The sequence below is a fragment of the Podarcis bocagei genome, assembly GCF_964188305.1.
Source record: "Podarcis bocagei genome assembly, chromosome: 13".
In the NCBI taxonomy this organism is placed as follows: domain Eukaryota; kingdom Metazoa; phylum Chordata; class Lepidosauria; order Squamata; family Lacertidae; genus Podarcis; species Podarcis bocagei.
In genome coordinates this window covers 5,643,449-5,667,734 of record NC_138138.1, presented here as the reverse complement: position 1 = coordinate 5,667,734, position 24,286 = coordinate 5,643,449, and the positions used below count along the sequence as shown (strand labels likewise).

Sequence of the window (24,286 nt, the reverse complement as noted above, 5' to 3'; positions counted from 1 at the left end):
TTATGTAACTGTTGTAATTATTTTATTTGTATGTAGATGGTACAATATTTTTAAGGCTTAAAGAACTATGAAGTCAATTAGACCCCATACACGTTTTTTGTAGGTATTCTGCACTTTACAGAATCTTGGATTGTTATAATTGTTTGCTTGGCGGGAACCAAAGTATGAGCATTGGTTTGCACAAAATGCTAACAATAATAATAATAGTAATAGTAATAATTTAATATTTATACCCTGCCCATCTGGCTGAGTTTCCCCAGCCACTCTGGACGGCTTCCAACAAAATATTAAAATACAATAGTCCGTCAAACATTAAAAACTTCCCTAAACAGGGCTGCCTTCAGATGTCTTTTAAAGAGAAGATAGCTGCTTATTTCCTTCCACAGGGCGGGCGCCACTACTGAGAAAGCCCTCTGTCTGGTTCCCTGTAACCTCACTTCTCGCAATGAGGGAACCGCCAGAAGGCCCTCGGTGCTGGACCTCAGTGTCCGGGCAGAACAATGAGGGTGGAGATGCTCCTTCAGGTATACAGGACCGAGGCTGTTGAAGGCTTTAAAGGTCAGCACCAACACTTTGAATTGTGCTCGGAAACGTACTGGGAGCCAATGCAGATCTCTCAGTACCGGTGTTATGTAGTCTTGGCAGCCACTCCCAGTCACCAGTCTAGCTGTCGCATTCTGGATTAATTGCAGTTTCCGGGTCACCTTCAAAGGTAGCCCCACATAGAGCGCATTGCAGTAGTCCAAGCAGGAGATAACTAGAGCATGCACCACTCTGGCGAGACAGTCTGCGGGCAGGTAGGGTCTCAGCCTGCGTACCAGATGGAGCTGGTAGATGCTAAACTAGTACTCTGGTTTGTGTCGTCCCAACATAGCTAAGAGAGGGGATCAGTGTGCCTGAGGGTGCTTGCTAGTTCCAGGTCAACTGTAATTTGTTTAGCTTACAATTATGTACAAACTAGGCCTTCTATTGAAATATAATCAGAATTTGTATTTTCCTTTAAAGAAAGAAGGTTTTTTATATGTGGCATTTAGTGATAAATTGGGGTGGATGGGTGTCCTTTTTCACTGATCCAAGCTTTGGATGGGATTACTTAAAACAAGTTGCCATGCATTATCCTCAAAATCAGGTTCCTGTGCAAAAGGCTGCTGTGTGTGAATTAAGAACTAGCATCTGGGTCTGGGCATTCAAATGTGTACACACCAACTAAACAGATGGTGTGTTTCACGGTCACCAATTGCCTATTTTGAGCTGAGTGTGGGGAATGTCTGCCCCCACCAACAGTAGCAGGAGATTAGAATGATCAAAGATGGCAGCAGTGACCCAATCTTCATCAGCTGCACGTATTCAGATCCTAAAATGCAATGCACTCAAACCAGTACTGTAAGCATCTATGGACCAATGCAATCCTGCATAATGTGAATATGATGCAGATGTTGGACTTTCAGAGAGAACTAAAATTATTAGGTCTCAAATGGCATACCGTTTCTGAGATAAGGAAGCGTCACAACAAAATAATAATTACCATGTATAATTAGCAGCTCATTATATGAAGTTTCGCTCATTTAACTAACAGCTCGAGGCAAAATATTACGCATTTTTGCAGCAAAGGAAACATTTGCTAAAAAGCACTACAGCAAGTGCTGATACAGCTTCTTAGAAAATCCGAACCTTTGAACATTCTAAATTAAACAACCAGTACTTCCAGTCATTTCTTTAGCATTTCATTATTGTACCATGCGCAAGCACAAAAATACCACAATAACTTTATAATTAGGAGAAAGCACACTCTTAAAAAGCAAACACATCAGAATAACGCAAGCCATTATTCCATCATTGACTGCTTTTCTTCTATCGAGGAAAAAGGATTCATTCATTCACGCTCAAAGACACAGCGCTTCCTGACTACTTTAATTTCAACATCAAACAATTCAAAGAAATTTAATCCAGGGAAGCCCAGGATGCTGAATGAAGTAGCTTGTGATTTTCTGTTTAAATATAAACTCATAAAAGATGTACCGTAGCACACATCCAGCCTGGTGCTATACATAGTGCAAGGTTCTGCTGCAATCTGAGCTTAAACAGTCTTACTAAATGATCCTAACACAGTATCTATATTCTGAATAAAAGCACATTCTGATAAAATTGCAACCAACCTGTATGCTAGTGAACTCTATTCCAAAATACAGAACTTACAATTTACAGCACTGGTTTTCAAACTTTTATACTTTCAAGGAGGTGTTTCCACATGAACCTCTCTGCCAAGAAACCTCTATGCATCTGACACAAAACCCCAAAATGTTGCAGGATTCTGAGAAGAAATTATGAATTTCCTACATGAAAATCACTGCCATGTAGGCAATTGTTCATAGTACAGTGGTGCCTCGCAAGACGAAAAGAATCCGTTCTGTGATTCTCTTCGTCTAGCGGTTTTTTTGTCTTGCGAAGCAAGCCCATTGACGGATTAGCGCTATTAGCGCTATTAGCGGCTTATCTGCTGATCGGATCAGCTGATAAGCGGCTTAGCAGCTTAGAAAAGGGGGGGGGGGAACCAGCAGGAACTCGCAAGACATTGTCGTCTTGCAAAGCAAGCCCATAGGAAATTCGTTTTGCGAAGCACCTCCAAAACGGAAAACTCTTTCGTCTAACGAGTTTTCCGTCTTGCGAGGCATTCGTCTTGCGGGGCACCACTGTATTACTTATAGGCAATTTCACAATGGTTTAACAAGTTTAAACTAACATCAAAAACATTATCATAAAAACAAGACATGAAACAACCAGTTTCAGCAATGGCAATACCCAAAGCATAAAAGGAGCTTGTCACCCACCATAAAAGGAAGGCAGCCCCCCCCATCTTTTCCAAAGGCTTTCAGAGAAAAAGAAAAACCACACACACTTTGCCCCTTACCCCCAAAATGACACCAGGGAGGAAGTTATGCAAACCTCTCATGAAATGATGTTCCAGAACATCAGAACTGCTCCTGAGAAAGCCTATTCTGGCTGGCCACAATCCAGCCGACGCCCAAGATGGAGCATGGCTTAATTCTGGCATCTCGCATGCCAGCAGGGTTCATATTTCCTGAAATAAGAAGGACCCAAGCAACCTATGGTGGTTGTTGTTGTTTTCTTTAAAAAGTACAAACCAGCACCTGGATCCCAAATCAAACTGGCTTCTGCACCTATTAGCAGGTAGGCTACTGCATTCTGCACTGACATTCCTACACTATTTTCAAAGGCAGCCCCAGGTGGAATGCATTACAGTAGTCTGGTATAAAAGTCACCAAACCATTGAACCATAAGCCTCAGAAAATGAGTGTTGTGTGAAACGGCCCCATAATCCTGGAGATGGTATTGGTATTTGCCATAATGTCCAATTATCTGCACCACTTTTATATCTCCAGATGACATGTGGCTAGGCACATGACAGAAGATAAAATTCTGTTTATGTGATCCTCATAGATGCCTCCCCTCAAAATCAGGGTGCAACAATCACATGGATTGGGCATAAGCACATTGGGATACAGTCTCCTATTCAAACATTATGTACAATGGGTGGGTTTTTAAGGCAGAGCCAGATATAAACAATCGCTGTGAAGAGGTGAGCTCCTGTTGCTCGGTCCCAGCTCCTGCCAACCTAGCAGTTCGAAAGCACGTCAAAGTACAAGTAGATAAATAGGTACCGCTCTGGCGGGAAGGTAAACGGCGTTTCCATGTGCTGCTCTGGTTCACCAGCAGCGGCTTAGTCATGCTGGCCATATGACCCGGAAGCTGTTTGCGGACAAATGTCGGCTCCCTCAGCCAGTAAAGCGAGATGAGCGCCGCAACCCCAGAGTCGTCTGCAACTGAACCTAACGGTCAGGGGTCCCTTCACCTTTATCCTCTTTTACTAGGGCACAGCTCAATAATTTCTATTTCTAAAAACTCAGCCCTCAACTATTGGAAGATACGGAGTGACATTGCTTTTTGAAAACTACCACAGCTAACTTGAGAACATTTTTTAATAAACAGAGATTGATCTGGATGAAGTTTACATGATTGTTGGGAAGGCAAAACCCAGCAGTACTTACGACTCAGAGCTTTTCAAAACAGGATTTGTACTATCTGTCCCAAGTACAGGCTGGTGGCAGCAGTCAAAAAAATCATGATCCAAGGCACTGGCTTGAGGCGGACCCTTATGCGCCAGGCACTCCTGCACCCGGCCCCACTCCTCCCTGCCTTGGATGCTCCGGGTGGGTAGCACAATACCTGGGCTTTCGATTCGGAGTCGCTCAGTTGCTCTGCGCTCTGGTCATGCGTGCTTCCCAGGCCCTGCACACTGGGTAATTTGATAGCAGGCACAAATGTCCACAGCAGTGCTACTAAGGAAGAGAGACAGCAGTGGGTGTGGCGCTACCTAATTTTGTGCTGGGGGGGAGAACATATGATCAGGCGTCCCTCTCTTAATAGGGTAATGTAATGCCTCGTGATTTGGCACTACCACCGTTTTGCACCAACGAAAACAGCAGAAGGCGTGCTTTCTTTGCTCCCCCGGCAATAAAATAAGAATAAAACAAAACCTTGAAGGGGCCAGCTGCCTCTTCTGTGGAGCACGGTAGGGATGGCTGGTGTGAGTGTGAGAGAGAAATGATGAGGAATGATCCATAAGCAGTAAACAGCTGTCATGGACTGGCTGGATGCTAAAGAGGGGTGAGAGGCACCTGCTAGGGAACGCCGAAAGGAACCCCCAAGGGAAGAAGACTCAGAGCCCAGCGACTGGTGGTGGGACGACAGTGTGTGGTCAGAGGGACAGCAGGCAGGGAGGAGGTGTCATAAGCCATGGGTAGTCAAACTAAGGCCCGGGGGTAAGATCCGGCCCAATCGCCTTCTAAATCCGGCCCGCATGTTTTTACATGAGTAGAATGTGTGCTTTTATTTAAAATGCGTCTCTGGGTTATTTCTGTGGCATAGAAATTTGTTCATTTTTTCCCCTTCAAAATATAGTCTGGCCCCCCCAAAAGGTCTGAGGGACAGTGGACAGGCCCCCTGCTGAAAAAGTTTGCTGACCCCTGTCATAAGCTGAAGGGGCAACAGGGTTTAGTGAGCTAGAAGAGGCTGGAGCAGAGAACAGTCCAGAAGCAGAGGCAGAAGCAGAGGCTGGAGGGGGGGGGGGCAACAGGTGATGAGATATGCTGAAGAAGCCAGGGAGTCTCTCCCTCCTACTGTGACCAACACCCCCCCCAAACACACGTCTCTCAGAACCGGCAGAGGTATGAAGAGGGCAGAGGAGAGCTGGACAAGGTGCCAGTGTCTCCAACTGCTTGGGAAGGAGCCTGGAGAGGAGGAGACTTGGAGAGCTGTGGAAAAGCGGGGACCTTCAACTGCCTCATTGGGGCAAGGTCCACTGGGAATAGCTGTTGTGCTCATGAGGCCTGAGTTGTTGTGTTTCTTTGAATAAAGAGTTAACTTCACGGACACCTTATAAGTTATTGCTGGCCTGCTCCCAACACCAGCCCTGACAATAGCATCTCCTTTCGCAAATGAAACAGAGCAGAGAGCCAAGCAGTCAACAAACCAGAAATAAACAATATTGTCTTTAAGGGGGGTGGGAATCCCTTTGAATAGAAGAGCTATTGTGCTGGACCCATCCAAAGATCCATCCTGTCCAGCGAGGTGCTTCAGGAAATGCACAAGCACAGTTTGAGGCCAATAACCCTTTTACGGTTGCTTGTCTCCCCTCCTTTAGCATATTCAGGGGTAGACAGCCTCTGAACCAGGAGGATGAAATATGTCTATCAAAAGATATTTAGCCAATTGATATTTTAAAGTTCTCTAAGCCGGTGGCCAACCATATGATGTGTTGTGTGGAAAAGTCAGTTATCTTCTGCTACACTTCAAATCCACAGAGGGATCTCAAGTTCTAGTTTTACAGCAATGATGAAAACTTATGAGTACCAGGCAAACAAAGCAGTGCTTGTTAAAAATATCTAAACTACAACTTGTAATTTCTTATCTACTTTATCAGATCTGCACCATGCAATTCTCTATATGTTTACTCAGAATTAAGTCCCACTACGTTTGCCGATCAGAAAATCGGTGGTTCAAATCCCCGTGATGGGTGAGCTCCCGTTGCTCGGTCCCTGCTCCTGCCCACCTAGCAGTTCGAAAGCACGTCAAGGTGCAAATGGATAAATAGGTACCGCTCCAGCGGGAAGGTAAACAGCATTTCCGTGTGCTGCTCTGGTTCGCCAGAAGCGGCTTAGTCATGCTGGCCACATGACCCAGAAGCTGTACGCCGGCTCCCTCAGCCAGTAAAGCGAGATGAGCACTGCAACCCCAGAGTCGTCCGCAACTGGACTTAATGGTCAGGGGTCCCTTTACCTTTAATGTTCAGTGTGTGAGGCTTGCTCCCTAGGAAGCATGTTTGGGAGGTTCCGTGATTTAATTTGGATAGCTTTAAGAGTATAAACACCATGAACAAAAAGGCAGCACAGCACAATCGACAGAAGGGAAAAAATAAATTTTTTGCCTATGTTTTGGTTCAGGACGTTAGACCATCAAGGGGCTGCACTAAGGACGGTCCACTGATAATTGTTTGTCCAAGGGCCACAAAAACCCTGCAAAACTATCCAACAGCTGTTTTTTAAAAAAGTAATAACAGCAAACATGTGCATTTATAAACAGCAATTTTTACCTTACATATATTGTACATTGCCAAGACCCATAACTGAGTCCAAGCATGGTGTTTTCTTAAAAAACCCCCAGTAATTATAAGGAATTGGTCCCATAATGCATGTCTAGCCTTCTGGAGCTGAAAAGGTTGCAGAATGTCCAACTCACTGAGTTCTTATGGGGTAGGAAGAAGAAGGTGCCTCATTTGAAACACAACAATCTCGTCATGTCACCAGAGCCCAGCAAAATCAGAGGTGGCATTATCAAGAGGCACCAGAATCAGGTTAACAGAAAGAAAGTGAGCGTATCAGAAAGTTCAAGGTGTCAGTGACCAGACCCAAGGTCTAAGTACCGTATTTTTTGCTCTATAAGACTCACTTTTTCCCTCCTAAAAAGTAAGGGGAAATGTGTGTGCGTCTTATGGAGCGAGTGCAGGCTGTGCAGCTATCCCAGAAGCCAGAACAGCAAGAGGGATCGCTACGCAGCAAAAGCAGCGATCCCTCTTGCTGTTCTGGCTTCTGGGATTCAGAATATTTTTTTTCTTGTTTTCCTTCTCCAAAAACTAGGTGCGTCTTATAGAGCAAAAAATATGGTGCCTGTCTAAGGAGGCAAAGGAGGAGACCCCAGAACAGACTCCAGCACTGGCTTTGGTAAACACACAACCTAGAAACATTTTTAAAGGCGTTATACAATATGTATGTGGTATGCACTTCATGTGGATTTCTGCAATAATTATCTTTTTTAAAGATTGTATTCAGGAACAGGCATACTGTACAACATTTTTAGTCCAATTTGAATGCGTGTTTTTCCCACACACACAAAATCCGTGAAATGGCTTTGGATTAGAACTCAGTTTGTTCCTATAAAAAACAATGTAAATGCAAATGAACTCAAAAGAGCCCAACTTTTGATCCTCTCAAAATATCAGAATCCATGAAAACCTATTTCAACAAGAATACAGTGGTACCTCAGGTTCAGTACTTAATTCATTCCGGAGGTCCGTTCTTAACCTGAAACTATTCTTAACCTGAAGCACCACTTTAGCTAATGGGGCCTCCTGCTGCCGCCACGCCACTAGAGCACGATTTCTGTTCTCATCCTGAAGCAAAGTTCTTAACCCGAGGTACTATTTCTGGGTTAGTGGAGTTTGTAACCTGAAGCATATGTAACCCAAGGTACCACTGTAGTTCCTCTCAGATGAGGAACTCAAAAGTGGTATGCACATGAAGCAGAATCAATGGAAGTATTCCAGATGTTACAATGCACTATTTTAGAAGGCAGATACAAGACACATAAAAGCTTTATGCAAAATGAAAATCTGCCACATTAAGGAGAAATGTTCTATCCCATCCATCTCCATGATTTTCCTTTATTAGATATTCCTTGAATATCATCATGAAGATATGTCTATGCAGTTTTGGCATGTAGAAACAATGCAAGCTTCCTAATGCACAGAATTGTATAAACAGAAAGAAGGAAGTGATCTGTACCCAAGGGAGCGTTATCATGAATCAGACTTAATGAAAATATAGATTAGCTGTCCATTATTTAGGATATGGAAATCTAAGCCTTACTGTTAACTGCACTTATATTCCTTGTCATTGTTGTTAAAGAGAGTATTCTTTTTGTAATTGTTTATACTGAACTGTGTACATTTTATTCATAAGTTTCTGAAGATTGTGGTGCTTTGGAGCTTTAATATAGAATTGTACGAAAAATATTAAGCATTTACAGAATAAAGCCCAGTTGTAATATTGCAAATTCCCGCATGGTGGGATTCCAAAACGCCTTTTATGTAATCAGTTGTAAGCATTAGAATGACTTCCCTTAAACATGGATCCGAAGCAGCAATATACTTGAGGGGAAATTGTAGTTAGTGAGGAGTAAATATTTTTGATATTTGTTTTTTTAAGAAAGCTTTTTTAGTCTGTTCTACTGCTTTTAAGATTTGTATTTAAGATGGGTCTAGAAACTGCACTTTCTAAGAGCATGTTTTCCATCTACTAAAGCACCTAGTTGTTGCATCTCACAAGTAAGGTGAGCCACAGTTTTATTCAATGAAAAAATGTTGGTAAACATATATTCAGATGATGCCCCAATGGGACCTTGCACAAGGGAATGATATTCTTGTATGTCACCGAAGAAGACTGTGTAAGTCAAAACGTGTTTGCTGCAATCATAAACTTCAGAACACATCTGATATCACCTTCTGGATAAAACTGATCTGTGCAATTATACACATTCAATGTATCTTATTTATGTGAAGCTCTATACCGTTTGTTAACATTATTGTTTACAATTTTATCTCATTGAAGTTTTTTTAGCCTTCTATATTGTGTTTACTGAGTACCTTGACTTTGGTTTTTTTGCACTGATAAATGCAAGTGGTGAGCGAATAAATCATTTACCTGAACAGGAAGTCAGGAAAACAGCAGTTAATAAAACCAATAAATACTGTAAAACAGATTGATTTAGAACGAAGTGAGCACAAACAATACATGATTAAAGGTTAACTCCTCTATGTAACTGGCAGTAGCAAGTCACACATTCTAAACATCTGACAAAGATGGCAAGATTCCAAATGGCTGTGTCTCTGACTCGTTTTAAAATAAAGACTGGCTTCGAATTTCAGTTGCAGCACACCATGCAACGCTTTACAACAGCCTTCAGCAATCTAGAGCAGCTTTGGACTACAATTCCCATCAGCCTCAGCCAGCATAGCCTGCTGGGAGGGACTGGTGCTCTGTTTTGGACTACAATACCCATCTGATTGGCAAGAGAGCAGCATTTATCTGCACTAACGCATGATGTAAAGGTTTTCAATCATAGGCGCCGACTCCATGGGGCTTGAGGGGGCTCGAGCCCCCTCAAAAAAATTTTTGGGGGGGCTCAGCCCCCCCAATAATCTCGGGCGGGCGCCCTTCCAGCAGAGCGCCGCCGCCGTCCCCCGCCTCCTCCTCACCTGCTCCTTCGCCAGCCAGCCAGCCGCGCGCCCTAATCGGAGGCACTGCCGGAAATCCCGCGAGAACAGGGGAATCCCGACTGGCCACACCTCCCAGCCAGCCAATCGGCTGGCTGGGGGCGTGGCTTGCCCTATTTAGGGCCGGAGCCACTTTATTTGCATATTCATGAGCTTATTTATTATTCATGAGCTTTCCCGGGCCCCCCCAATATTTTTTCTAAGTCCGCGTCCCTGTTTTCAATATACCAGGCAAGACATCTTACACAGTCAGCAAATGATAATACTATTAATGATTTAGCTAGAAACATTAGTTTGCATTCCACTTCTGTGGAAAAGCGCAGAATGAAAGGACCCTGAATTTTCCTTATATGTCTTATAAGCAAGTGCTATTACATGTAGAGTAATCCTGCTTAATTCTATTTTGGTCTAGCTCTTGCCTCTTTGAAAGACCAATATTCTCAAAGACATAGCAATAATTTGTGTATCAAAATACTACCATTTAAATGCAAGATACATGCCAGTAAAAAAATCCAAAAGGTCTCCCCCTTTCATCCACTGTCTAGATTTAGTAGTAAAAAGAAGCAAATTCCCACCAGTATCTGATGTTAAAATTAGAAATTCAATACTGGCTCAATTAGGACTGAGGGGGGAGTGAAGAGAAGAGACCACACTACAGATCACAAGTTCCCCGTGAAAATCTGTGGCGCCTCTTAGTATTCCCACGAGAGAGGGTGGCCTATGCACCTGTTACAGTTTTAAATACACTAAAAAGTATACCTTTTGATTGATTTCTTTAAAAGTGAATTTTGACTACATAGCTAAGTGTCTGGAAGCCATCTTTAAAACTCTTTTTACTAATCAGCAGTCGCATGATATTCTCAGAAGAGGTTTGGGACTAAGAGTGCTTCCACACAGGAGCACTATCTTGTTCAAAATTTTTCGTGTGCACAATTGGCACATTCTTGTTTCTTCAGTCACAACATGCACTGCTATATTGCTGCCTACCATACGCAGCAGTGATGGAGCCTGACAAAAATGAATCAGCTGCAAGTTTCTGTCCCTCCCTTCAACTCCTCCTCTGAACATTTTTCCCCCATTCTGGTCCTGCATGCAGCTATTTCAGTACCTGTGCATGCACGCCTATAAAAAATTAACGTTTGCTTTTGTGCTGTTGCACAGTAGCTGCTATCAGCCTCGGTTATCCTGTTTCACAGTGGGCAAAATGGAGGCTTGTACTCGCGGGAGAGGCAATTCCATTTGTGTTGTCTACATTTTAAAGACTGTGTTATGCCCAAGACTTGCACAAGAGTGATAAAAAGTGCTGGTGAACTTCAATACTACCGCTGACAGCAGAAGTATATATAAATTGATATTCTGTGGAACGGAAAAATCCAGATTAAGTCAAGAAAATCTATGGGTTGGCATTTTGTTTATATCCCCCCTCCCCCCCCCAATGGTGGTAGACGCAGCTGGCAATGATGGACATCACTTTCTCCATCTTTGGAATTTGCTAAATTCTTTGTCACAGCATTTCATTGTGGCAAGGAGTTCCGAAGCTCAGCTTTCCCAAAGCTAAGTACAGAGATTTGCTCTGGAGTCACTAGGTTTGTCCACATAACTTGATCTGAAAAACCACTGTTTTCCAATTTGAAATCGGCAGCTCACATTCGTGCACATTTGAAGTTGAATGCTTCGGTTCGAATTTGGACTTCCATGTCCACACCTGTGGGTGGCAACTTATCCAATCAACCAATAGTGCCCTGCCTGTTCATTTGTTAATTCCACCCTCCACACACTTTCCTGTCCTATACACGTTATACTTCTAGTTGAACTTGGAGGAAGTCTGAAAACGTTTCTGTCACTCGTTTCTCTGCAGTACTCAGCCAATCCTAATCCAAAAATATAGCTATGGCAAAGAGGTCCCTCCCATGTGTTGCTGGGCAGAAGACACGTGACTGACAGGGGGCTCCTACTCCATCTGTTGTTATGAGGGCTGACCAGTGTTCTCAATACCGTAATGGGCTAAGACAGCCTGAGAATGCTCAGATCATAGCTGTCAACTTTCAGATTTGAAAATAAGGGATCAGCAGCCTCGAAAATAAGGGATCAGCAGCCTCACCTCTCCATGGGACAGTCTACAGGGTATCTAACAATCCAGGATAGCAGAAGGAAGCAGCAGGAAACGGCGCTGGAATATGGGAATTTCCCGTAAAAAAGGGGAAGGTTGACAGCTATGGCTCAGATCTCTTTTCTTCACAAGTCGTGCCTCAAAGCAAATTCTTCATAGCTGGCCAGGAGAAGGGTGCGGTCGCTAATTTGAATAGCTCCAGCTTTGTTAAAAACAACAATGGTAAACAAAATGTGCATCAATATTTTATTTTGCTTAATAATCTACATTAATTTTGTGAATAGAGGAGTCTTGGGAAGAGAAATGGTGGGTGGCATCTGTGTGGGTGAAGGCATCCCCAATGGTGAAACAGGTGTACTCAGTGCATGCTCATGCCATTTATTTCTGAGGCTTACAGTTCCTAATTGTGCCTCCCTGGACCAAGCCTATGGGAGGAGGTTGCAGGTTGTGAGGAGTTGGTGGTGTGAACAGTTAAACCCCTGAGGCTGCATCACACTTTGGGTAGAATATTGCCTGACATTTTCCTTATTGGTAAGCCAATTGGCAAGAGCCTCCTTGTATTTTTAAAAATAAACACACCAGAGAATCAGGAGACTGAATTTAAAAATCCTCTTCTGTGGTATCATTTCAATCAAAGGGGTAGCCAGTGAGCCAGGGCTCATAGCTGAAATAAAAGCAATTGTCAAACTAGCTTTAAAAGCTAGCAAAGTAGATTACCAGGAATGATACATCTGATGAAGTGGACTTAGGCCATAATAGATGTTCTTATTTTAAGGTACTAGTACTGTTACTTTGCTAAAATTGCACTATAATATACTTTACAGGGTTGTTGTGGGGATAAAAACACTTTGACAAACATCAAGTGCTTTTACAATAGTAGGATGATGCAGAGGATGATTCAGGTGAGAACTCAATGGGCAAAACCTTTATGTATTTTGGGATCAAAAATTATAAACTGCCTGCACAGCCCACCCAACCAAGCTACTCTTAAAAGACAGCCACACACAGGATTTGCCAAGGACCTACATGTAAAGTCCAGTGTTTGTAAGCCAGAATGTCTTGGTTGTCTCACAAAGATTCTTTTTTCTTTGATTTTTGGGTTAAGCTTTCTTATGATTCCAATCCTTACCCCTCCCCCAATTAAAAACTGGGAGCGGGCTTATTTTTATTGTTCCTCATTCATTGGTATAATGTTCACATCCACTCCACCATTCCTTCAAGGCGGCGTTCACTAGTTCCTTTCCCCCAATGTTACCCTCATAACCACCCTGCGAGGTAGGACAGGCCGAGAGACAAGGACTGGCCCAAGGGAGTTTCATGGTTGCTTTTAACCTTGGTCTCCCAGGTCCTAGTCTATTTAATATCCCTCCACCTCACTCCATATTCTGTAAAAAAGGTGTACAAGTTAATAAGCCAGAAAGGGGGAATAATCTTTCCCCATTGGTCTGAAAATTTATGGCGTCCCTTGCTAACACTCCTGTGTGACACATTTAAGATTCACCCATTAACTCCACTCCTGTACAGGGAGTAATCCCCATGGAATTCAGGGGAGCCTACTTCTGAGTACCATTTCTTTGGTATGAACCCACACTAGCAATTGTGAAGCAGCGACCCCTTCTGAATCAAGGGAATGCACTTAAATTCTAAGAATGAACAAAATTGCAAGATTTAAGTGCCCACTGTTTCTTTGCAAAGGTGGAGAGATTCAGAATAGGTGAGGGCCACACAACTTTCCTCCCAGTTAATTAGTCTGAACAAGCACCAACTTGATGAATATCCACTTTATGTTTCTCTTCTGAATATATGAGATTTGACAGGAATTGGATCTATGGCTTCTTTACCACATATCCACCTCACGAACCCTTACCCAAACCACATTTTCCCCTTCTGACTTTTCCTATAATGCTGCAAACCAAACTGTGGGAACCTCTGAACTTGAGCCTTTAAGGCCCACAGATATGCAAACAATGTATTCTCACCCAGTTATCTAGATTCTAGAGCATGGGCAGGCAAACTAAGGCCGGATCCAGCCCAATCGCCTTCTAAATTGGGCCCGTGGATGGTCTGGAAATCAGCGTGTTTTTACATGAGTAGAATATGTGCTTTTATTTAAAATACATCTCTGGGTTATTTCTGGGGCATAGGAATTCGTTCATTCCCCCCCCCCAAAAAAATATAGTCCGGCCCCCCACAAGGTCTGAGGGACCTGCTGAAAAAGTTTGCTGACCCCTAATCTAGAGCCTTGGTTTGATCGCATACCCCAAATCAAGGTACGTACATAAGTAGCCAAATCCAGCCACTTTCTTCTAGCACCAGAGGGAGGAAATCCCAAAAACACCTCCCCTGCTCCTTGCGCATAAAAACACCCTAATGATTAATTAAAATCATTAACCAATCATTAACCCTTTCATGACATGCAGAACCAGCTGTCTGAGGCAACCGCCTCACCCTGCCTAATGGTGTAGCCAGCTCTGCTATTATCCCAACTCGCTTGCCCAGTTTCATGTGAAAACAACCCAGTTTTCCAAACCCACTGCTATACATTTACTGCGCCATTTAAAATACCTTTAGGAGTCTTAATGGTGTTGAGCAGCTAATTGCCCACATCCCACCGCAGACTTTCTCCTCTCTTTGCAATTGCAGCCCCCCTTCGGCCACAACGGGGGACCCCCTGACCGAGGGATCCCCAGAATGCCTCCCCCAGGCTGCTCCCCCCTCCGTTGCGACGGCACAGAGGATGCTCCTCGCGAATCAAACTGTTGGCGCCTCGCTCCCATTGCCGTGGAGCCGCCGTTTCCAGCGCGGCTTTCTTTCCCTCGGGAGCAGCCGCCCGCCCCGCCTCCTCGGGCAGCCTCCATCCCCCTTGCCGAGCGGCCTCTTCTCCCCTCCGGCCGGAGCCTCCTCTTGGCAAGCAGCCGCGCCCCGGAGCCTGCCCTTTCGCGGCTCGTCTTTCCCACCCGGCCGCCCTGCTCCCCACTGCCTGCCAGGCTCGGCTCCTCCCCGCGCTCTGGGCAGCTGAATGGGGGAAGCGAGCGGGCGGGCGCAGCCGAATCCCCCGACGACGCTCTCGAGGTCCGCGGCGCCTCGCTCGCTCGGTGCAGTGGCGTAGCGTGGGGGGTGCAGGGGGGGCAGCCGCACCGGGCGCAACATCTGGTGGTTAGGGGGCGCAAATCCACGGGTTAGGGGGCGCAAATTACTTGCCTTGCCCCGGGTGCTGACAACCCACGCTACGCCACTGGCTCGGTGGCCGCCTGGGGCGCGCAAAGCAGCAGCAGCTGCTGGGAGAAGCCGGCGCTAAATCCTGGCCGGTGCTAAACCTTCCGCGCGGCGCGCAGCCGACGGAGCAGCAGGCGCAAGTGGCAGCTGCTCCGCCGCCCCCCGACCCAAGAGTCCCGCTCGCGGCTGCCGGGCTCCTTACCCGCTGGGGGGCTTGCAGTTCCCCGGCTGCAGCGCCGCCGCCGTCTCCATGGGGGGCGCCTCCTCCTCCTCCTCCGCTGCCTTCGGGCCGGAGCTGGGTGGGATGCCGGTTGTGGGCTACAGGGAGGGGGTTCCAAGGGAAAGAAAAGGGCCCGGGACTCCGCCGAGCCGCTTCCTTCGTCGCCCGCGCTGCCCTCCCTGCTCACATGGTGCCCTCCGTCTCCAGCAAGGCGCCTAAAGGGGAGGCGGAGAAAGGGAAGGAGGAAAGTTCAGGCTGGCGGGCAGCCCGCGAAAGCCCGTCCAGGGACCCGCAGCGCCCGCTTTGGTCCCGCGGCACCTTAAGCCTTTGACGACGCCTCCCCCGTCCGACGCTGGGCAGGCAGGCGGGCGGGCGGGCGGGGGCGGAGAGCCATGCAATATGCATGCGTCTGCCCAGCAGGTATTTTCTTTCCCGGGAACAAGAAGGTGGAACGAGCTGGAGCAAAAGCGCAACTCGCTCGCGAAGGTGCAAAAGAAACGCGCGCGGCGAGTGGTGAGCCATAAGCGGAGAGCCGAAATGCCTTCCGACAGCCGCTCGGGGCTGCAGCGCCGCCAGGCTCTCGGCAGACGGGCCTGGCGCCTCGTCCACTCGGGGAGGCTTACCTTCTCCGCAAGCGCGCCCCGAGCCAGACTGGTCAGCGGAGCAGGCGCCTGGCTGGGACCCCGGGATTTCGAAAAGGAGCTTGGAGCCGCAGGAAACTAAGCTGCGCCATTGCTGCCAAGCTGCTTACCTCGCGGCTCCCTGCCGCACCTCCTGCCGCCCGACAGAGCCGCCGCCGCCGCGCCGCGATGCCCGCCCGCCTGCGCCGGCCCAGCCTGGAAGTTCAGGCGAGCTTTAGCGGGGGGAGGCGCGTTTCCATGTGACTGCGCGGGACAAATACAAACAGCGGCGGCGGCCCGAGGAATCTCCCGAGCCCGAGGCAGCAAGTGGCGCGCCCGCAGGAGGCAGGCAGGCAGCCCGCCCTCGGGTCGCGCCCACGAGCAGAAGGCGCCCAGGCTAGCGGGGAGAGGACACGCTTGGCTTGCATAATCCAGACTCGAAAGGGAGCATTACTCGCCCCGGAGAGTACAAAGGCAATTAGCACAGGTTGCGCCCGACAGCGTGGTGGTAAATTAAGTCAGACAGGCAGCAGATCTGGGTGTTTCCTTATGACAGACACTAAGGCTGCGTAACTGCGTAGCCTTTGAAATGGACAAGGGTCTTTTTTGACCTTGGGCTCTTGCGCATAGCAGTTTGCAGTTGTGCAGGATAAGGCCATCTAAAGCAGCAGCTGTTATCCGTAAAGCCGGGCATGTTGTCAAAACTAGTGTTCCCTGGTGTGTTCCCTCTGTCTGTCTCCCAGGCTAGAAACTGGTATGTTAATATACTGATATACAGAGGATATAATATATTGACATCCAGAGATGACTAAGTTATTGTACTACTTCCTGTTTTGCCAATTTCATTCATAGGTAAGTTAAACATGGTGAGGGAGAGCGGCATAGCCCTGGGGAAAGAAAGATTGACACTGGGATCTGCTACCCTCGTGGATTCTGTTGCCTGAGACAGTCCTCTCACCTTGCCTCAGGGATGGGCTGGCCCTGGGTTTGCCCCAATAGGAAGGGACCTGAAAAGCTCTCTGTGTATGCAGAGAAAATGCTTGAGAAATGCATTCCTGGCACAAAAGAGATTACAGCCATTCCAGCAAAATGCACTTCAGACTGACATGAGGATGGTGTGTGTACAGCACCTGCACAAAGTACCTACGTCTAGTACTGAATGCCCATTATCACACAGGGTGTGCATGCCCCAAGGCTGCAATCCTTAACTGCACTTACTTGGAAGCAAGTAGCAGTGGACTAAATAGGACTTACTTCTATGTAGACATGGGTGGAAAATGGAAGCTTATTCTTTACCATATTTATTGATTTTCTGATATAACAAAACTAAAAAAAAATCCAGATCAACTGGTCAACCCACAGGAAATCTAATTATATTAAGATAGGTTTTGTTCAAATATAACATTTACACAAACACAATGTAGGTTGAATTCTGAGTGCTAGTTTTGTCCTTCTACGGCTTGAGGTCAGATTGTGAACCTATCCAGACATTAAAGATCTGCTTGGCTGTTTTTGTAGACTCTGTCCATAAGATCAATTTGGTTAGCAGGCATGAGCGACAGCTTAGAAGCAGTGCTCGGGTTGTGGAAATCCTTCCCTACCCAGCTGCTTTTGGCCCCATAATCACAAGCCTTTCAATAGGCTTTAAAACCGTGTTTCAGCTAGCTTTCTCTTAAAGTATTATGTTACACTTCCTGGTTTAAATTGTGGAGCACATGAAATTTTATTTGTTTATTTATTTGCTTCCAGGGCAGTTCACAGTATTCACACTAAAATAACAATAAAACCAGTTATAGGACAATGATAACATCCATTAAAATGCTATACAATGCGGTAACTGTCTTTCTGCAGCTGGGTTGTTTACAAACTACACAGATGGCAAACCTATTGGTCGCAAGGATAAATAAAACAGGAATGAAAGGAGAATTTCTGGATGCTAAGATCCAAGCTTGGGACAAGCACTCTTTGGCTCAGCACCATGTACGTCTTTTTCCAGTATTCCCTACTTTTAAATTTTTTTGATCTAAGCCCTGATGTCTCTTACATAGTTTCATTTAATCACACTGTGTCCTGCACCTTCAAACTGAATTCTTACACATGCCCATTTGCACATGCTCTATTTGTGCAAGACCGCACACACTCGTGGTGCCGAGATCCCGGAAGCAGATCCTGGAAATAGAGAGCACCCCAGAGAGTCCTCCTGGCTCATGAGGACACCCTCCCCAGCCAGAGGGGCAGCAGGGCTTTTTCAGCTGTAACGTCAGCTGTTAGATGGGGAGGCTGAGCAGCATCACAAAGCCCTGCTGTCCCTCCAGCTCACAAAGGGACTCTCCCGGAGCCTGAAGAGCTCCTCTTCAAGCTTCGGGGTGCGTCTCCTCGTGAGCCACTAGGATTCTAGGGTGCTCCCCATTATGTGATTTTGCATATGCGCACAGAGCCCCAGAACAGAACCCACACATAAACGGGGAATCTCCTGTACATGCATATTTTTCTCATCGCTTTTCTGCATTTGAGGGGAGTGTATATTCTAGACAGAATGAGCATTGTTTCTCATCTAACATTTTTTACAGGCAGATCATTTCCCTCAATGCAAATGTCATGTTAAAACCAGGCAGCATTTTATGCCAGGCAAACAAAACAGAATTCTTCACCTTCGCTCCAGCTGTCTTTCAATACCTCCCCCTCAATTGCACATCCCTTTGTTTTAATTTGAACCTATGCTAGGTGGATATGACCACAGGACAGAGGAGGGCAGAAGGTAGATTGGTATCTCTTAGTATGTGTCTGGGTTATTTTGAAGCACATTCCCAAGGATTTCTGGACTGCCAACTGTTTAAGAATAGCAACAACAAAATGGCACCCCACAGGTTTAGCTCCTTGGGCATCTGCCAAGACACACACTGCAACAGCGTTCTCTGTCCCTGCTCCTCTTCCTCCTTGATGTGCTCTTTCCTACTGTGCAGCGGTGAATACTGGGCCTACAGTGAACCAGTAATGGAATGTGTAGTAGTGACCGGGGACAGTGGGGACTGAAAAACCTGGATGCAGCAGTGCCCCAATGCCTCTTATGAGATGCTACCAGGGCATTTCCCAAAACTTAGAATAACAGCTCAGATTACTGATTATGTCGTGGAACAGATGAAATAGCTTACTCCCCCTGACAGAGAAAATTCTCTTGCATTAGTGCTAAAACTGAGTCGCACCCTGAAATACTTTTGTTGCTGCTACTGTACAGCAGAACACGAGACTAGTTTATAAAATGGTATACATTCCTTATCTCCGTCACTTCAGATGAATGACAGCTCACAGAACGGACAAGTCTTTTAACACCTGTCTAAGTAATGGGTGCTTCGTACGCAACTTAATCCCATTCTGAGTGAGCAAGCGCAGGCAGTTTTGTGTTTGCAAGTGTACATTTTCTATGGATGTCAAATAATCTATGATAGAACCTTTTATATCACCAAGGGTTTACACTTGGAGCAATGAAATGCCATGTGTAGAAATGGGTTATAATAGAGTTAAACACTGTCTCCAGTTATTATGGGTTGGAGTTAAGACTTGTTAGCTTGCTGTTATAATTACTTTCATTTTTCTATCCAGCTGTGTGTTAACCTGTTAATAAATAGTCTTTTGTTCTGGGCCTACAAAGTGAGTAATCCTGTATTATACTAAGTAGGAACTTAATACTATGGCAATTCCATTATGGTATCTAATTTCATTATGATAAGATTCAGTCCTGGAGTATTGCTATGGCTGACAGCTTTTAAGCATGAAGATAGAAATTCTGAAAGTTTGTGATAACGAAGAAACATTCCTCTTCCTGTTTGGCCCTGGTGTCATACTACTTGGAACGTGTAGATATGTATATGTGATTACAAAACAGGTACAACTATTTATGGGTGTGCCTCTGAGAGCCAGAACATGTAAAATAGTAATAACAACAATAAATGTGACACTAATATTTCCTAAGCCACATACTAAACCTCAGACTCCCATCTCAGGCTGCCATTTAGGATTTTAACCAGGTGAGGAATATGATTCTCAGCTTGTTTTTAAAATCTAGGTAGGCTTAACCCTATGTCTCCCTTGGCTCAGAGCAGGGGAGTTGGGGGCAGACAAACATAGGCTGCTGGTATTCCCTCTCTGGCCATGCTCAGTGGGGCTTAGGAGGAAATGCAAGGACAAAGCTTATTTATATGTCCACTTTAAGGGTAACTGTGACTATACCTTTAAGTGCATCTACCATATCTATTTTAAGAGGTTAGTCCTGTGTTACATATAGTTCTTTAATAAAACTCTCTCTTGAACAACTCATGTGACCTGCTTATCGTTAAACAGATATCATTACCATCCAGTCTGTTCCCTGTGTCCCACTAGACTTCCCCAGTTCCTTCCCTCATTCTGGGACTTTTTATGCAACTCCCTGTCCCTCATCCTGCATTCTGCCTAAGGCACAGCACATAGCTCCTTCCCTCTCATCAGAGACTGAGAATGTCCCACCTTTCTTCTCCCGCAAGTCCAAAAGTGGGCCCACCAGGCGCCAGCAAAAGAGTAGAATGTTAACTGAAGTTTGAAGCTTGCATGCACAAAAATAATCACATTTCATTTACTTGTTTGTTTAGAACTATCCAGTTTTTCTACCAAAATTCTCAAGGCAGCTTACCACATTATCAACTGCCATGAGAACCACATAATCAAAACAAAACACAAACTAGCCCCAAAGGAGCTGGCATCTGATGTTCTTTCCTACAGGAATAGCCCTGTATGCCAACCCTATCATCATTAGGGAGCGTTGCCTCATGGGTGAGAGAAAAAAGGATGTGAAGCACTCACATATTCCATAGTACTTTCCCACAACGTATTTCACCTCTGGTACTGAAGTGCCAGATTCAATGTAGTAATTTAGAATGAATACTTTACTAACAAGCAAACACCCATATAGGTGCTTTATCCATCAGCTGAACTTAACCATCTCTATCTGAGTAAGGTAACTTTCTATTCTCTTAAAGTCACAGCAACATATCAGCATGGGGGTGTGTGCAAAGGGGGTGCTGCAAGATAGGAGAGAAAGGAAGGTGTGGAAATGGGGGTGATCTGTGTGCAAAGGAGAGTCAAGGAAAGGGGGAGAGTGGAGCAGAAATGGGGTGGAGGTGAAAATGAGGGTGCTAAAAGGGCTGCAAAACACAGGGAGCAGAAGGCATGGGAATGGGAGTGAAAATGAAAGCAGGGGCACGAACGGAACCACAGCATACTTGAGATTGAAACGTAAATATTGTAAAACTAAGTTTTAAACAGGAGTTTTAAAACTACTACAGAAAATGTTCATTTTTTTATTTCAGTCTAGTTAGTGATGCTATATATATCCTTTGGAATCAAGGGAACAGATGCACTACTCCTTTAAAAACATGTTCATGGGCCAGCTCTCTTTAATCAGCCTGGTTGAGTTTTTCTCCTAACACTAGAAGTCAGGAACACCCAATGAAGCTGAATTTATAGGCCATTTAGGCTAAACTAGTTGAAGCGTAGAGATCCATGACTAGCTCTTTCATAACAGATTTTTTTTAAAAAAATATTAAACATAGCCAGGGGCATAGCATGGGTTGGTGGTGCCCAGGGAGGAGATTAAAAATCTCACCCTCCACCAACTGAGCTATCCCTCACCCTATCCACCCCTGCTTCACAGCAGCTTCAGATTAACTCTCCCTCCCCACTGCTGCAGCCCCAATCTAAATCACCCCCACATCTGCTTTTAACCAAAGAAAAATAGTTCAGATGACCAAGCCATGGATCTTCCAACATTTACTTTAGCAAGATCATAGAACTGTAGCGTTGAAAGGGGGTGATCTAATCCAACCCCCTGCAATGCAGGAATCTCAAGATCATATCTGACAGGTGGCCATCCAACCTCTGCTTAAAAACCTCCAAGGAACTGGAGGTTTAAGTCCAGTTCATAGATCAATAAAATTTAAAGCTTTTCCTGGACTGAACCACTTTGGTTGGACTGCTGGAAGGGGAATAGTGTTTGAATGTTCTCCTATAGAAAAATTAACTGCATGTAGACCATTAGCATACTATGGAGGAAGTTTTAACAAAGCCATCTCCTTAATGTGTTCCTTTTATATGTACAGTAAGTGTGTGTGTGTGTGTGTGTGTGTGTGTGTGTGTGTGTGTGTGTGTGTGACAGATAGAGAACCTGAAGGAGCCAACAAAACACAAATGTACACCTGTGGCCTTAAAGTTTCCTCATTTGACTGTATTGACAATGATCCCATGGCTCTCATGATTACTCATATTTTTCAAATGCTGAGCACCAGGCATGTGAATGTACAGTCACACCTACGGTATATATCAGCCCAAATCTCCAGCAAGTAAAGCCAAGGTTTACACAGAACCATGCTGATTTATACAAGTTGATTTTTCCAAGCTGTAGAAAAATGTCACCAAACAAGAATTTCTACTTAATGTCCGGCCACACGGATACAATGCACTCAATGGAAATAATTCAGCTTCCATAGCAATATGTAGGCACATGGTGCCACCTAATGAGGACAGGCGCATACTAATGAGCCAACCACCTCAGACAGCAGAAGCCACAGGTGCAGCAGATCCCAAAGTCGATCTCTATTTCCCCCTCTTTGTTCCTGATGCTGATCTTCACTTATCCCTTCTTCCCTGGCAGGGAGCATGGTGCCATTTTGTGGTTCCCTGAGGTGCCAAAATGAATTGGGCTGGCCCTGCATCTAATATTACGTATGCTTATCCAGACATCTTCGTTAAGTACAGCGGTGTTTACTCCCAGGTATACGTGCATAGAATTGTAATCTTAAGGTGCCGGTTAATTCAATAAGGCTAATTTTATGTAGGATATTAACAATAAATGAGGGAGCCACTGCTTTTTAAAATATACCTGAGAACAACAGACCAAAAACTATTCTTGGTATCGGTTGCCTTTACAATGCTCATCAGTCCTTGTTCCTGTGTTATCTCATCTTGCTGGATGGAGCAATAAATGTACAATTAAATAAATTACTCATCACAGGCCTCCGTTATCAATACTCATTTATTTATTTACATTTATATATACTGCCCATCATGCGAGCCACAAAAATACATAACATAATAGGAAACACAACACACAGCCCGCCCCCGCTCTTCCATGTATGTTTTAAAGCAAATATTTTCCAATATCATAAATCAGCGCGTCAGGATGAGGAGGGCTCTTCACCCGTTCCCTGTTCCCAAGCCTGCTCTTCTCTGCTTCCACTTGCGACCTGGCACTTGCGCCCATTCCTAGAACATGACTGATCCTTCTCTGAGGGCGGTTTTCTTTTCTTTTTTTCGGCCTGAAGCCCTGAAGAGAGCTGGGCTTCCTTCGCAGCCTTCGCCCGTCGCGGCTGCACTGGGCCTTAAATCTCTTTTAACTCCAGGCGGACTAGCTCGCCTCCAGGCTGCGCGCTGGAAACACGGCGCTGCTGCCATGTTCTAGGCCACGAAGCAGAGAGGCCTTCAAGGGCCGGTTGGCAACAGTGGCGTAGCGTGGGTTGTCAGCACCCGGGGCAAGGCAAGTAATTTGCGCCCCCTAACCCGTGGATTTGCGCCCCCTGACCCTAACCCCCAGATGTTGCGCCCGGTGCGGCCGGCCCCCCCTGCACCCCCCACGCTACGCCACTGGTTGGCAATGAGGCTCGGCGAACGCGAAGCTCAGCGCTGCTTGGTGCCACGATCTGCCAAGCGACATATATATATATATATATTTAATAAATATTTATTAAGGTTTTTACAGTATTACAAAATGAAAAAGAAAAAAAATACAAAATAAAAAGTTAAAAACAATTCAATTTTTCCATCACTTATCTTTCATTTGCTTGTTTCCCGGACCTCCTCATACCTCCCTTTTTGTATTCCAGTTCAACTTATTAGTTCAGCAATTCCTTTCCCTCCTTATTTTATCTTGATCTTTAATCTTAAAATATTACAGCATTAAATTTTTGCCTATTAAAAATCCATTTTTTCATATTCTTTTATACCATTACAGCTAGAAACCACTTAACTTCAATCCAACATCATTCTAACATTCATTAATTTTGCAGTATTTCTGTAAATAGTCTTTAAATTTCTTCCAATCTTCTTCCGACTCTTCTCCCTGGTCTCGGATTCTACCAGTCATTTCCGCCAATTCCATATAGTCCACTGCCAAGCGACATATAAGGGCGACGCGGATTTATTGCTTTTATTTCATTTCTTTCTACAGAGTCAGGGTGTTTTACTGGGACCAACGAGCCACACCACAACCAGGATTCCTTTCCTTGGAGCGAAACTCGGCTCGGAGCCTTGCAGGTGGCAGCACTTGCTGCTTCCTGCCCCAAAGGAATCAGGGCGGAGCAGGTTTCTTCTTATTTGGGGCGCCTCCTTCCACCCCCGCCACGCCTTTCTCTTTTTTTAACTGACACCTGAAAGAAGGAAGGCGGGGCCAACGGCTGAAAGAAGAAGCC

The 24,286-nt window shown here is 45.3% G+C and overlaps 1 protein-coding gene across 11 annotated transcripts in view; it reads right to left on the bottom strand.

Annotated features, from left to right (window-relative positions):
* Positions 1-16,038, bottom strand: part of COBL (cordon-bleu WH2 repeat protein) — a 99,730-nt gene extending 83,692 nt beyond the window's left edge. For 6 of the 11 annotated variants that reach the window (XM_081166079.1, XM_081166088.1, XM_081166084.1 and 3 more), the window contains exons 1-2: positions 15,798-15,915; positions 15,157-15,389 (exon numbers count right to left, since the gene is read on the bottom strand). In XM_081166079.1, the coding sequence (XP_081022205.1) occupies positions 15,157-15,206 (50 nt within the window). In that variant the 5' untranslated portion in view covers positions 15,207-15,389; positions 15,798-15,915. The other 5 variants (XM_081166085.1, XM_081166082.1, XM_081166086.1 and 2 more) reach the window with 5 other exon arrangements.
* Between the last annotated feature and the right edge of the window lie 8,248 nt (positions 16,039-24,286).